Consider the following 16,288-nt stretch of genomic DNA (forward strand, 5'->3'; position numbering starts at 1 on the left):
GCAGGAAAGTAATTTTCCTGTTCCTAGGGCCTTAGGAATGAGAGGCCATATAGCACACTCTTGTTATAAAAACTGCAGAAACTGGTGGAAAATTGTGTCCTTGATAGGATCTCAGAAGCAAGAATGAAGCAAGGGCTGAACTGAAGAGTGACTAGAAGACCCAGGCTTGAAGCTTTATCTCTAATTGCCTCTATTATATGGGGCGGAGTTTAAACACCCTAGCAGTATAACTTGTGCTATTGAGGAAGGTGTGCAGAAGCTCATTCCTTGGAGAAATTTGATTTATTTTCATATAACATAACTTGTTTTTTGACTGTTCTGGCCCTTCCTCTTCTATACCACTGATGTTTTCCCATGTAACTCAGATTGATGTAACCCAAGGTTATAATTTCATGGATGATAATTTAAACGATAAAATCTTAACATGAAGTCTTCACGTTTTTGGCTTCAGTCATTAGAGAAACTATAATATGAATTAAACTTAGATGACCAAGATAGCTGTTATTCATATTACTTGATCACAGTGTAGGCCGCAGTAGTATAGTACTTCTGGTGGTCCCGGGCGTTCAGCACAGGGAGTTTTGAGCTTTTTTATGTGTAGAAACCTGTTCAAATAATGACTTCTTGTCACCACATACAGTATCAGGGCTAGCTAGAAAGGTCAGCTGACCTTTGCATTGGTGGCTATGCCATGGTGTGATTATTTTGCATGTCCTGTTAGTAACATAGCCATGAAAGCACTGCTTCTTTGGATGCTGCGTCAGAGGAAAGCTGGTTCTACCTTGTACTCGAGCATGTACTCTGGAAATGTATTGAGTTGATATAGACATGTAATTAATGGTCAGCGGTATCATAGCCATCCGCATACATAGACAGAACTATTGTTAACATGTGTTGCCTCAAATATGACATTTTTAGTTGCAAATACTTCTGACTGGTTTAAAAATGTTACTGAAGGTGTCTGAAAGGCAATTTTGAGTTAGCTGGCATTGTTCTTGTTCACATGTTTTCCCTTTATGACAACAAAGTTCCAAGAATTTCTTGAATGTAAGAGTGATGTGGCAAAGAAATTTTGGGTTCAACCAGTATTTGCAGGCATTGGAGAAAAGTCAGCTATGTGGTCTGTCCCATTTCTGGGGAGGGTTTAGACTTTGTTCATTACACAGAAATTTCATGACTTCATTGTCTATACAACGAAGTTAATTTGGGCATGAACTTGCAGTAGAATCTTACTTGAATTTGCTGCCAGTGTAGAGATTTTCCCAGGGATATAAATTTGAATCAGGTTTTGGTACCCTTCAGCTACTCACATTTCTTACTAGAAAACCCTGCCTTTCTACCCCAGCACAGGATCACCTCATCTCCACAGTAGCTCACAACAGTTAGGACCTGTGCAGCAGTCAGCAGCAGTCACATTAGTCTGGAAACAGCAGAATAGTATTTTCTGTCTGAGGATGTTGCCTGTGTCCACAAGCTTAGCTACTGACTGCCATTGACTGCCATAGCCCTCACATTTTGTAGTGGGCTCATACTTATGAATTTTGCCCTAAACATGAAAATTCATATGAACTTATCCTAAGGCCTCATCTAGTCTGGCTTGCCTTGCTGCTTTGCCTGTACCAGAGAGAAACCTCGCCACAGTCTTTCAGTTTTGTGAAGCTATGCTGCATTTGCAGCATAATTTTCTATGGTTTATTTGTCTATTCATAGCAAATTGTTTCTTCAGTTTGTTTGATTTAGATTTCTCAGCAGCTGACTGTGATAGTCACATCTTCCTGTCTTTGGTCTTAATGATTGTGTAATGGCCATAGCAGGTAACTAACAAAACATTGAAAATTGGCCTTGTTTCTTTTTAGACGAGACATGTTTATTGACATCTGCATTAATAACAGTGCTGTGCCAGAAATCCTTTAAAACAGTTACATGCCACAGAAAATGCTGAAATTGAAAATGAAAGGCACCCCTCCTTTTTTTATTTGTATTTTATGCGGTGAATAAAATAGCATGAGAGAAATAATTTCCAATGACCTTTTTAAATATTGTAGTTTCTTTGCTGTGTTCATATTCTATTGGGACAGTTACGGAAGATTTCAAACTCTTTTTAATTTCTAGCAAAGGTTAAAGAATTTCTTTATCCTCCCAGCTTGATCTTCCCTCTTGCATGGATGCCAAAATACAGTCCAGTCAGCATGTGGCTTGATGTAGTACACAAATCATTCATCTCCCTATATTTTACACCCACGTTATTATACTGTCTTTTCTTTTGTGAGTAACCTTTGGTGTATTTTTGTTTTTCTTTAGGTCAATGGGAAGGACCTCTCCAAGGCCACTCATGAAGAGGCAGTGGAAGCTTTTCGCAATGCTAAGGAGCCAATTGTCGTTCAGGTTTTACGACGAGCCCCAGTCAGCAAAGCTCATGATAGCTCTCAGGATGTTCGGCTTGTGGATGCCAGCACTCAGACTGACATCACTTTTGAGCACATTATGGCTCTGGCCAAACTAAGGCCTTCCACACCACCAGTTCCTGATATCTGCCCTTTTCTACTTTCAGACAGGTATGGTTTATCTTCTGCTGTTTACCTGAGAGATTGGGACACTGCAGGGGTAGGCTTGTAACCTTCTCTTGAAAAAGCATAAGGAACACTTTAAATAATTTCTAAATGTTGATAACCACTGTCCTATTCAGGCTTCAGTGACAGTTTTCCTAAACTCTGTTCATGAATTAGTGCTACAGGAAGGAATTTTGGCCCTGTTTACTTTGTGTTCATATGTTTGATCATCCAAACAGCTAAGTCCTAGTTAAGAAGGAAAACAATTCTGTGTTCTGAAGTACCAAAAGGGCTTCTTCAAGTTTAGAAATAGCTATCTTGTTGCTTTCTGTTCTTCCAAATTTCTTACCAAAAAAAAAATCAAAGAAATGAATTATTTAATTTAAAGGTCCCCTTATCAAAAGCAAAACAATTAAAAAATATAGAGATCAAAAGCACAATTTCACTTGTCATATGGCAAATGATATGAATTATATTATCCCTCAGCTGAATTCTTTGAAACTGAATTGAATGTAAACACTAACAGGCGGTGCTTATACAGAAATAGGGCGTGGGCTTCTTCCTCCTTGGACTCTACCTTGCAAGCAGCATCTAGTGGTTGACGCTTGCCCTCTGTCTGTAGTCAGCAAAACTGTGAAAGCCCTAGAGCTTTTCCACTGATTTTCTGGCATGCCATGCATCTCATGCATCTCTGCAGAACTGATGCTAATGGAGGACATCCCACTTTTGACTTTGACGTAGCTCCATTTTTAGAAGTTATAGGTAAGTTGGGTAGATGATTGTCTCAGAGGGGACTTGTCAGCCAAATGCTGGATTAAGCCTACCACTTACTGCTGCACAACTAGGAACATGATGCGCGTATATTTTTGAGCTGTTACTGGATATTACTAAACTCTGTGCTACCGTGATTGAAGTTCCAATACCCTCAGCATAGGGTAAAGTTTCCTACCTGTGCAAAGATAAATGCACACTGGGTGCTGCATGGTTGGGATCCAGCCTTGGGTCTATGTCTGTACCTAAGTGCGCATTGTAAAGATTTTACTCTTTGTGCTCCAAGCCCACTTAAAAGTGCAGTTTACTGACATTTTGAAGTGTGCAGCTACTCAAATGCACTTCGCCACCCTGTTATCACTTTAACAGAAGAGGATAATGCAAGTTGGTTTATGCTAGTTCTTCAAAAATTTGTGAGCCTGGTATGGGTTGTAGATTGTGGATGTTCAAGACTTTAGAACCAGATAGTTAATGAGTTGCCCTCAGCCATGACACAGCACGTGAATCTGGAGTTAGGTACCTTTATGAGCATAAAGAATCCCAAGTTGTCATAATTAAGTAGTTTGGCCCAAACAGACCCTTAAATCTGACAAAAGACAAATGCAGCAAAACGAACTCAGCTGGAGTATGAGCTTTTGAAAAGAAAGCAGCCTGTACTGCTTCTTCGTATTGTTTCTTTCAGGCTGTCAGGCCACTCAGAGTAGAATTCCAGAAATGAGAAAACTACAGAGAAGTGGGGGTTTCTTATCACATTTTAATTTAAAAAAAACTATTGTCTCATCTACTGTTGTTGCAATGCTTTGTTCCACACAGCTGCCATTCTCTTCACCCAGTGGAGCATGAATTTTATGAAGGTAATGAGTATCTTTCCAGCCTGCCTGCTGATGCAGATAGAGCAGAGGACTTTGAGTATGAGGTAAGATCACTGGCACGCTGCAGCCTTTCTTTCTGTTATTATAGATATGATATTTGCACAGCTGACAGCAGGATCCTCTGGGAAAAATAAGAGTGGGAATGCTTCTTAAAAAATTGGCACCAAAGGCTATTTTACTTTATACCTGGGTAATGTCACAGGCCTTACTGGGGTTAGGCTACGCACGTGAAATGTGAAAGCAGAATTCTGCACTGGCTGGCTACATAGAAGACCAGGAGGCTTATTAAGCATATTCCCTCTTTGTGCAGTGGAGACTGTAACTCAGATGCTTTGCTTTTGCAGTTCTAACACTTTAAAGCAAGCCTTTCCAAAATTACAATTGTAACTGGAAGCTTAATTGTTTTTTTCCTCCTAATTTTAAGAATTAGTTGGCCTTATGTCTCATGCCTTAAGGATCAGTCTTCCAGATATTTTATTGTGTACTTGAATGTTTGTAAGATCAGGCAACAACTTTGAAAATTAATACAATTTGTATTACTTGCTCTTTGATATTGTCACTGTAAGTACTGCAATTACAGGAAGTTGTGCTCTGTATCACAAATGTCCGTTTGCTGTTAAAGTATTGTACTCTCCAGTGACAAGGGTGGATGTGTTTCTGAGTCACTGGAAAATCATTATGTGAGGATTCCCAAAAATGATAACATGTGATTGGTGATGTTGCTCTTCATTAGATTTTCATTCCAATATCTAAATAGTCTTCTTGTCTGCCATCCATTAGCTCTTCATGGTTTCCACTGTCACCCAGTAACAAAGTGTTTGGAGGGACAGGCATAGAAGCAGATGGTTATTTTTAGTATTAAATAGTGCTGAGTCTTTGCATAAGTTCAAGTTACTGTATTTTAAATTAGTGATTATAAATAATTAAATATCTTTAATACAAGATTTAAAATACCCTATCAGCTTGTTTGCTCTTCCTTAAGGAACCTTTTTAAAGGTTTCATATAACTGGTTGACATTTGGAAATGAAATGAATGGCAAAAGCTTTGGCAAATATGCAGTGTGTTCACTTCTATTGTGTCTTTAGCAGCTAACATGCTCTATTGCAAGTTCAGCTCATTGTTCTTTTCTTCTGGCAGCCTGGGGACTCTGAAGTTCTTCCCCCAGGAAGCAGAAAAATCAAATATTATCCACTTAGTGAATCTCAATCAGAACAAGCAAACTTTTATTTGACCTCCTCAAAAAATCATTGCTAGGGATTAGTGAAATCATTATTTCTTCCCAGTTGGGTTTTGGTGTGATATCTCACAGCACAAAGGTCTCAGAGCTTAAGTTCTGTTTTAACTCCCCATATGTAATATAATATTAAGTTTCTCTGTCAAGTGTGTTTGTTTATGGTACTTCTTCCTTAAATGTAATTAATAGAGACTATTTTTCTAGTGATTGATTGTTAAATAAATTAGTAAGGTAAGCATCTAGGAAAAATATTTTTTAAATGGTTAGATAAAAATAATCTTCACCATTTAATCAGAATATCAGGACATATTCAAATACTAACAGTTTTAAAGAATCTACCTGGTGGAATCAGGTCCTCTTTATGACCATTATTAATCCCTAATAATAGCTGGCATAAGTATTGTAACAATGGCAAAAGCTTGGGCAGGTTCTCAGTTGCCTGTAATCTCTACTAATCACACCATCATAGCCATAAATTTGCTGTCAGCTGTGATTCAATTGCCCAAGGCAAATTCACTGAGTGACTGAAATAAAGCATTTCGTATGAGATTTATGTAGAGAGGGAACTGTGTGGTTTCCTTTGAGAAGAATGCTTTCTACTAAATACGAAGGTTTTGAAGGAGAAACAAGAACATCTCAGATCCTTTAACTAGCAGATCTATAGACATGAGAGACCTTCCAAAAGTTAAGCCTGTATAGTAATACAGGTTACTCATTGGTTTTATTATCTGTTATTTCAGGTCCTTATAAGATATTATTAAGCTCCCTTGCTGTAACTAGGTAGCTGGAAAAATTGATAGCATTGTCCTCAGAGATAGATATCTCCATCAAGAAAAAAAAAGTCTCATAAAGGACAGAGTCAAAAGGGATTTATCATCTGCTGTTGCCAATTCAGAGGAGAAACAGCAGGACAGTGAGTGGAGCAGAGGCTATGGTCCAATGTCAGGGTCTCTACCACAATATTGGCTTAGGTGTATACCCTGCTATAGTACCAACTCAGTCCCACCCTTGCCCTGGTGTTTTCTGGCCCCTCAGTTATGCCAACATTTCCTTTTGTGAATCAGATGTGAGAAGTAATCCAATATTTAAAAAAAACCTCAAACAAACAAACAGATTTTTAGAAGGGTTGCTTTTAACCTAGCCCAGCTGCCTGATTTAGTTTCCAGTAAAGCTCCACAAATTGCTGGTAGCAGCAGCATAAGGGAAGGAAAAAATGCTCAAGTACTTGGGAAGACAACAACTTATAAAATCAGCGTTGTCCATCTACCATCTAAGGGTGAAAGTAGCAAGAAGAGAGGGTGCAGAAGCTCTGTTTATGGCGCTCTGCAGGCTGCAGGCTGGATGGTAGAAGCACAGAGAATTCTCTATCTCCCACCATCCGAGTTCTCCTGTGTTAGGGGAAAGAGGTTTGTTATTACTATGCTTTCTGTAGAAGGAAGATTGTATCAGTGCTCCACGATTTTATCATTGTTTTTTAATTCACAGCAATTTTCTGCTGTGAACTTAACTAACCACACACAGCAAAAAACCTACCTGGTGTCACGAGTATGATGCAGTTGCATTCCCTTTGTACTGTACAGCTCAGAGGTCTCCATGGCAAACTTAATAATGTTTTAATGTGTTCAAAGCCAAACCTCAAGATTTCAGAAAGGAATTGAAAGAAGATAGTGAGCAGAAAAAGAACTAGGGCAACACCTTATTATTTCCTAGAAATGGTTTGTAAGTGTATGAGTTCTGAGACATATATGCGAAATACCCAGCCAAATGAGGAAGTAGGGAAATCAGATGGGTAGCAACTGAGGTGCTATAAACAAGAATGTTTTCCAAGAAGAGGAATGTCCTGGAAAGCTTCGATCAGCTTGGAACTTGCTTACAGATACATTCTGGTGTTTAAGTGCCTGAGTTATCATCTGTGTGTAGGAGGATCACATATGATAGCCAGCACTGGGGATATGGACTTACACTTGCCAGTGGATTTGGTAGGATTAGACACTTACAAGAATCTTCTACTCCTTTTCTAAGCTAGAAAAACCCAGTGGGTTCTTCTCAGATTGTCATAGTGCAATGAACTCAAGTATGAGCCAATTGTCTTGGAAGGATGAACTCCCTAGGAGGCTCATTAGGCTCCATACAGTACCATACTGTAAACAAATGGCTGGGAACATGATGAAGCTGGGAGGTTGCTGATAGCCAACTTGAGCATCCTTATGTTGCTGCTGCAAAACTTGTCCTAAAAGGAATCCAAATTGTTGGTAAATGTTGAGACAGCAGAGCCAGCATCAGTCAGTGTTGGCAGAAAGAGATCAAAAGATTTGCAATTCTGGCATAGCCAAATACCCATGAGGACCTTTAAGATAAAGTAGGAATTGACTGATTTGTAAATGCTCAGTTGGACTTGCAGTCAATATCAGTGAAAGAAAGCCAAAGATATTCAGGACAAGCCCACCCAATCTGTCTGTGAGGAGTGGCTGTTGTGCTGCTGGAATTGCATCATGTGATGTTAGAGTACACCTCACACTCTCTGGTATCGATGAGGTGAAAGGACTAAAAGTATTACAGCTCCCAGTAAATCTCTGTTAAACATGGCTCTAAAATTTGTCCTTGTAAGAAGAACAGAGGATACTGGTGCTAGAGAGGAGTAAATAAGCTAATGAGCATGCATTTCTTTAATGATATTTCTGAATCTACTATCCAGGAGAAAGCAACATCATATGCTTGGTTTGGAACATTGGCAGTAATACAGAAATTAATGGGACAAGGTCACTTAAATGGTGGAATAGTGAAAAAAATAGGTAAACCACCACCACCACCACCCCCCACCCCCCCCCCCCCCCCCCCCAAAGAATGTTGTAAAGACCAAGCTGGACAAAAGAAAGTGTCACTGATGTCTGGTCCTATTCAGGAGACTGCCTTTCAATAAGAGGGGCAGAAGAAAATAAGATGTTACAAGCAGGCCACAAGCAGGTAGTGTTGTTCAGTTAAACAGGTCCTTATCCAAGGGCAGAGACCTTCCTGCTATCTATGTACTGAAACAGCTTTTGAGCAAAAGCAAACCAGGAGGTTTTCTGCTGTGAGAGCCAATATCTCCAGAGAATTACAGCTTTAAAATCTGCTGTATCTGAGATAGGAAAAGATTCTTATTTCTACCTGGATGCTTCTTACAAACAGCAAAAGTAGACATTCTTGAGAAGGAATAACAATGGTCGAGGTTGTTGCATATATAAGGAAGAGTAGGCTGAAGTTGCTCTCAGAATTGAGGGGGGTTTTTTGGAGGGAGGTTGGGTGTTAGTTGATGTGGATGTGCTATGAAGACCAGCATAATTGTCTAAAAGACTTTTCCAGCTCTGATTGTTCTCAGTTTAGGCACAGACACAAGTGATTGCACCAGTATAATGACATAGCTTGCAGGAGCCTGGAAAACCACATCAACAATCCGCCATGCCAGGATTAACATTTTCAGAGTAAAAAAGACAGAATGGCAGCCATTGTATTAGTCTGCCTGTATCTGATGACTCCAGTTTTAATGTGTGCAAATGCTAGTATTGACAAACATGGGCAGTATTAAGACCAGTACCTGGGAGAAGTTGCTAAGGGTTGAGTTGACCCTATATGAAATTACAAGGTTCTCTGGTGCTCTCACTTAAGATGTTATAAACCAATGAGCTTCTTTATGTTTTTGCTCAGGAAGTTAATGCATGTCACTAAATCAGCAGACAACCACATGAGGCACGTGCACGTGAAATCTTTCTTTGGTTGGTTTTTATGAAGCCTTTTGTGTCCAGACAGTGAAAGGATCAGAGGTCCTGCAGGAAACAGCAGCCACAAAAGAGCATAGTATTTTGAGAAAAAGCCATGTGAAAAGGCATTTTTCCCACCCAGTGCCTCTGTGAAACTTGGAACATAAGCTAGAAACTACACACATGCTGTTTTGATTCCTCCTATGCTCTGGAAAATAGGACTTCTGAAAATTAGAAGATTCATATGAAGTTGCTTTACTCCATCATCAGTCTCTCCTCTGAAGTGGAGCAACCCATAGTGCTCTCAGGGTTGGTTAACACCTCGGGGTGAAAATTGAATACTCAAAGTTCAATGCTGTTGCTTTGTAGATCGCAAGGGAGAGATTTTCAGTCAGAATAGGGACATAAACGTGTGTGTGTGCATGCTGAATGTAAGTGCTAATTTATGGGTTTGCACAGCCGTTCATTTAAATGTTTTGATAAGTATTTGGCACTCATAAATCTGTTAACTGTAAATGCAGATTAGTCCTTTAAGTTTACCACTAGCCTGATCCAAACCACTGAAATAGCTAAGGTTTCCTATTGACCTGAGCATTTCTGGATCAGATTGCCGTTGACTGTTTTCACAAATCACTAAAAATGGTCCTTGAAGAGTGAAAAGCTAGAAAACTTTGGGAATTTCGTCATGAGTAAGGTTTTGTGTAGACCTCACTGAACACTTAAAACTCCCATAGGTGTGAATTTTTATCCCGTTCTCTTCCTTTCTCTTACATGTCTAAGCATTGTAGCAGGTACAATGCAGCAGTAATGCATTCATTTATTCTTTCCAGTAACACTCATCCCATAGTGATGGGGAAAGGTGTTTGAGGCGCAAATTCACATTTCCCATTTCTGTGATGTAAGGCTTTTGAAGTTATCAATTTTATTGGTATTTTTTTCCTTAAAGCAAAAGAAGCAGCAAACTTATTCAGATTAGCAGCCTGATTGAGGCTGTTTATCTGAGTGAAGTTACTTGAACACATAAGCATTTTGTGGGTTGAGGCCCTCGTGGGCCACTAAAGCATGGTCTCTGCTGACTTTGTGAAAGACCCACCACTGCTGCTATAGGCCAACAGAGACCTGCCTGCCCTGCGAATTCATATTAAAGGCCCTTGCAAACACTTGGATTATTTAACCACTAAGCCAAACAGATCTGTCTATCTTGTAAATACATATTTAAGGCCTTTTTAACATGAGGATTACTGAGCTGATAGCCTGTAACAGCTCCCTTCAGAGCTGTGATAGCCTGCAAAACCCCTGTGTGAGCATTACAGGCGCTTGCCGCAGTGCAAGTGGAGCTCCTGCTTCAATTGCTAACACCTGAATAAACCAGTTTTTATGGAAACGGCTTCTGTGCACACACTGCCAGCATTTCTCATCGCTGCAGTCAGGCACTTTTGTTACCCAGTGAGTGTTTCTGAACAACAAAGCTGACCCAGAAGGTGGATGTGTAACCATCAAAATGGAAAACATTTCTTAGATGACAGTTTTCTAGAGATTCCCTTACATTAGTATAGAATTTCTCTGAACAGCTATAAAGTCATGGTTTGTATTTAATAGCATAAATGGGTGTGAGAGAGAGAGAGAAACCTTGTTTGGGCAGGGATTATTCAAACCAAATTCCAGCCATGTTCAGGTTGGATGACAGGGGTAAAACCACTGTGTGGTTTTACTGCCAGTTCTGTTACTATAGAATCATAGAATCACAGAATAGTTAGGGTTGGAAAGGACCTTAAGATCATCTAGTTCCAACCCTCCTGCCATGGGCAGGGACACCTCGCACTAAACCATGTCACCCAAGGCTCTATCCAACCTGGCCTTGAACACCGCCAGGGGTGGAGCATTCACAACTTCCTGACTTACTGACTGACTTGGCAAGTCTTTCAGTGAGACTTGAAAGATGTAGAATCTCTGGGACTTGCTAACAGGTTGTGCTTGTTTCTTCTGTATTTCCTACTGAAATTGCATTCTTTTTTCCCCGAACTTTTTAAAACCTGGGAATGAATCAAAAAAGCCTTTGACAAATAAAAGGCAGGTTTTTAATTCAGCAACCACCAGATGTAATTTAAAGAAGAAGGCTTCAGGAAATAAAGATCGTAATAGAGACATGGGTATTGCATTGTAGAAGAGCTGAAATGGTGGACAAGGGTTGTTTTTTCCATTGTCATCAGAACCGACTGGTGTGGTTAAGGGGGGTGTGAAAGGCTTGTTGGCAAGTGTGGTGTAGATTTCCAGCTGAAAAGCAGATACTTCTCACCACTTGCCTTATCTTATGCACCTGCTGTTGTGGTGAAGGGACTGATCTGACAGCTCAGAGTGAGCTGAGGTAAACTAGGACTTCATGTATTATGTTTATTTTCTGACCATCACTCCATAATTGCCTAGCAGTTATGGCTGAATCATGGATGCCCCGTGGTATAGAGACATTTCACTGACACCATTATACTGATCTCCTGTGACAATTCTTAGTATTATATAGCATCTGCTGTTAAGAAGTATCATGAAGGAAGGGAACAAGTATATGTGTGTGCTTGTGATCTGTGGTCTTGATTGTTTAGGAAAGTCCTTCTGGTTTATGAGATCTGGGGTGTGGGGTTTTTTCCATTCCTGCCTGTTGTATTATACATATCCAGAGGAAAAAATGGACTGTATTCTAATGCTCTTAATTGAAAAGCTTGTGAGGAAATCCTCCTGGACAAGTAGATTTATTCGGTGTCCTTTCCACTTAGTCCTGAGAAAACACTACAAATGAATCAGGGTCTAAAACCCTTCCTCAGGACTTTTTTCCTTTTATCTCAAAAAGGAGTTCTGAGCTGTTAGCACCTGGCCTGTGATCCAGCTGACTGTCACTATGGACTATGAATGGACAAGAGTCACTGAAATATTTTTTTGCTGTAATTCTTTGAATAACACTGTGAAAGAAGACTTTCAGCATGCATTTGGTGCACTACAGCACAAGATTATGTATTTCACTGGCAATTTTATTTTTAAAGATGCCTAGGGATTTAAGTCAGCATAATTTACATGTAGACAATAATAAATATGTAATTTCTCCCTAACTGTGGCCATTGTATGCTGCAAATGAGCAAAGGAGTGGGTAAAAGGAGCAGTCTTTCCTTTTATGTTTTCATCTGTCTCTTAAGAATTGAAGTCACTTTTCAAGTATAAGTTAATCAAACTTAACACCATTCCACTGAGGTTCTTCAGTCTTACCATGTCCTGTATTGCTACAGGAATTCACAAGGAGGTGAACTAAGGACAGTTTTAATTGAAAGACTTGCAAGTCAGTCAGTAACAGAACTGGCAGTAAAAACCCAGGAGCCTTTACTTGTAATGCGTCAATTTTTGGCCATTAAATCACTCTTCCTCCTTGCTAGTCATTGGATCATTTAGATGGAAAAGGATGTCAGGGTAGTTTCTGCCACAGTTGTTTGTTAATTTTGAGTGTGTTACTGGATGTCATCACAAAATTCTGACATTCAAAGCAGATGAAGTTGCTGTCATCTCACCTCCCTTAAGTAATGAATATCCCAACATTAGGATTTTAATTGTGTCCACAACTACAGAGGATCATGAGACAGTGGGGAGAAAAAGACACAAAACTGACATGGGCAAATTTATCAAAGTTATTACCATTTATTGTGTTTTAAAACAGGAGGAAAGTATATCAAGTCATATTCATTTTGTCTCATGATTTCATAAAACAAACACAGGATTACTCCTCACTTCACCTGAAAGCTAATAAAAATCTTTCCTTGTTGTCAGAGCTTATGTTTTTCCAGGAAAATGAAGAAAAGTGAGCTTAGTTCAGCAGCACTTTACTGTTGGGCAACATTACAACATATGCTATGTGTTTTTTCTCTCAGCAAAGGAAGAAAAAGGTGCTGGCAATATTTTCATGTTTATGGAAATCTGTGGATTATAAATCTGTTTTGGAGAAATGCTTTGTTCAGACAGTTTTTATACTATAATACCATGTATCTCTGTATATGCTTTACAGTGAAAATGTTTCTAAGGATTTTATTAATGCTATTTTTCATATGTGTTCTGCTTGAAAGTTTTGTGTAGTCTATCTTGGAAACATAGAATCTAGCCTACACAGAGAAAAGATGGGAGAAAATAATTTCTTTTACATATTCTTTTAAAAATAACAGAAGTACATGTTAACCAGCTATTATAATGTCACTATTTTAAAGCTTAAGAAATTAAATCCTAGAAATTCAAGAGCCACAGGAAGCAAGGGCCGAATCCCCCTAGCAAGAAGGGAACCTTTTACGAGAAAATGTGCTTTAAACAAGGTTTCAATATTATGCATGCTGGGCCTTCAGAGGAGAAATCAAAAAAGCAGGAGAGGTCTTTTCTCTGGAAGTTTGCTTTTTTATTTAATGAGGCAGCTCTTCAAAGAGAATGTGATAGTCATTCCTGGAGGGCATGTTCGTGAGCGGAATACAGGTGAAACTGTAATTGCACATCAAAAAAACAGATGATGAGTTTGCTTTATATTTCATCTCATGATTTCATCAGTCATCCAAGTATGCGTTTTGGGGGTGAGGACATGTCCGTGTGCAACAGAAGTTTGAACAGCTGAAACTCAGCATGGATATGGTACCCATAGACCTCACTTTGGTGCCAGGAAAATAAAAATGCATTTTAAAAGTCATTGCCTATCGCTTCATGTGTTTGATTTATAGGCACATGTATGTGATTAAAATTTGCATGTTTCAACTGTACATATTTTAACACATATATGTCTCAAAGTAAACGAGTATGGATGAGGTAGAATTTTTAATGGTGTTTTTCTAAGAATTCTAATTTTATAAGCTCAACTTTAAATTTAGCTTTTTTATAGTAGTTTGCCTTTACTGTGGTCTGAAAGGCATAAACTGAATTACAGGAAGGTATATTTCTCACAGCTGTCTAAAACTGAAAAAATTACATTTTCAATTTGATTTTAATTAATATTCCAAAATAGCCTTCACACAGTTGTAGATCAAGGCTGTCTAAACATGTGGAATTGTACTGGTTCAGACTTTGATCTACAGCTACGCGTTCTGCTGTCCAGATAAATGCTTGTTGCAGCAGATGTTGGCACATCTGTTATGGCCTCCCCATTTCGATTGGGCTGCCTGGGTCTGTAGAAAAGTGCTGATGAGGCAGATAAATCTTCTGACACGTTTCAGGCACAAAGCAGGCAGCAGAGGTAATAATGATGTTTACAGAGCCAAGTGCTGGGCAGCAACAGTTTTGAAATACAGCAAAGTAAAGTACCATTTTACCTGCAGTAGGTGGAATGTGTTGTGAAAAGTGAAAGCTAATTGCACCAAGTGATTCTCAGCTGATTTGAGCTGCAGCTATGACAGCCCATAAACCTCTGGACTTTGTTGACTAGAAAAAGGCACTTGCTACAGTCTAGAAAGAGGTCTGAGCTGGGAAGGGGCTCTCTGATAAACTTAGGATACTTGGGAATCGGGTTTAGAAACAGCTGTAGCACATGTGGTTTTGGAAGGGGAATAGCAATCTTCTGGGGACTTGAAATTCCTGATCTTATCAGAATTCTTACTTCTAACAGGTTTTCCTTTACCCTTTGAAGCATGTCATATTTGAGTGTTTCCACATATTGGGGTCTTCTCCTAAGAAGGTCCATGTTGTATCAAAGAGGACATTCATGGACTGAGAAGGGTAGATCTGACAGTCTCAAGTGTGGAGACTGGTTTCCAAGTCCACAGAGCTTTTGAAGGTGTTGGATCCCTTCCAGACCATAATCTCCAACACAGTGAATGGCAAACAGAAAAGTAGAAGTCACTGTAAAGATCTTAGCACTGGTGTCTGTAAAGATCTTAGCACTGATGTGCACATATTGTCACATTCCCTTCAGTAGATGTCACCATGAAATGTTCCAAGTTGCTTTCAAGTACCACGATTTGAGGCAAGTCCAGAAATTGCAGAAACAGCATGTCATAGAGGAGCAAAGAAGTGGATGCTGATTATATAGCTGATATAGCTGGATATGTTTTATAGTATACAGTCTACAAGGTCTCTGGACAACTGTTCCAGTGTTTGACTACCCTCATGGTAAGAAGCAATTTATTTCCTTAAGTATCTACTGGGAATTTCCTGAGTAGCAATTCACGTCTGTTGTCTCGTGTGGCTGTCACGGTACGCATCCAGGAAGAGTCTGGTTCTGACTTCTCTGGACCCTAGCATTTGGTACTTGAAGGAAGCAATAAGATCTCATTATTAAGAAGATAACTTTTCTTCAAAAGGCTAACCAGATGCATTTCTCCCAGCCTCTCCTCACAGGAGATGTTCTCCAGCCACCTAATTAGTTAATGGACTTCTAGCCAGACATGGAGCACTGGTAACCAAGAGAAGGTTCATTCTAACATTTTATGGCAAAGCCATTTTCATTGGAAAACAGGTTGTGGAACAAGTTCTGAAAAGCCCCCAAACCAAAAGAATTGGACTGGTAAAGTTTGATGGGATCCCCCCCTCCTTAAATGGCTCAGACCAGTGATTCTTCAGCTGTATCTCTTACTTTTCAATGTTGAAAGCCAAAGAGTTTCAATGTGGCAGTCAGGATAGGAGCTTTAATGAAAAGTCAGATTTTTTTTCTTCAAATAGGTGTAATATTACTTTCTGGTTTTTGGTTGGGTGGTTTTTTGGATTTTTTTTTGGTCAAAATTGTCCAAATGTGAGGTATACCTTGGGAATATAGAGGCTGCGAGTAAATGTGAGTTCAGTGTATTCACGCACACTGCACAATGGAATAGTTTCTACTCCAGTCTGCTTATCTCATTTTACCATAAGGTTCAGTTTCTGCCCTGTCTGTACTATTCCCACCTACTTTGTTTAATGAGAAGAAAGTGAGAATGTAGAATCTAGGATTAGTGAAAAGGAAACCCTTCGCTGCATATTATCAGCTAGTTAATTTATACTTTAAACTCTTTCTCGTATCCTTGCAACTTCACACTTCTATTGAGTGAAAGACCAAAAGTGAGGACCAAGCTGACTGCTGAGAAATACTATATATAAGCAGTTCATCATGAATCTCTCTGCTCAGAAAGCAAGACTTCTTGGTTTTCTCA

General features: G+C 39.3%; 1 protein-coding gene across 1 annotated transcript in view; it reads left to right on the forward strand.

Annotated features, from left to right (window-relative positions):
• The window catches only part of PDZRN4 (PDZ domain containing ring finger 4), a 104,311-nt gene that overhangs the window by 56,850 nt on the left and 31,173 nt on the right, over positions 1–16,288 (forward strand). The window contains 2 exon segments of the mRNA XM_030478299.1: positions 2,302–2,555; positions 4,134–4,236. Coding sequence (XP_030334159.1) covers positions 2,302–2,555; positions 4,134–4,236 — 357 coding nt within the window.

This window comes from Strigops habroptila, chromosome 3 (genome assembly GCF_004027225.2).
Source record: "Strigops habroptila isolate Jane chromosome 3, bStrHab1.2.pri, whole genome shotgun sequence".
Lineage (NCBI taxonomy): Eukaryota > Metazoa > Chordata > Aves > Psittaciformes > Psittacidae > Strigops > Strigops habroptila.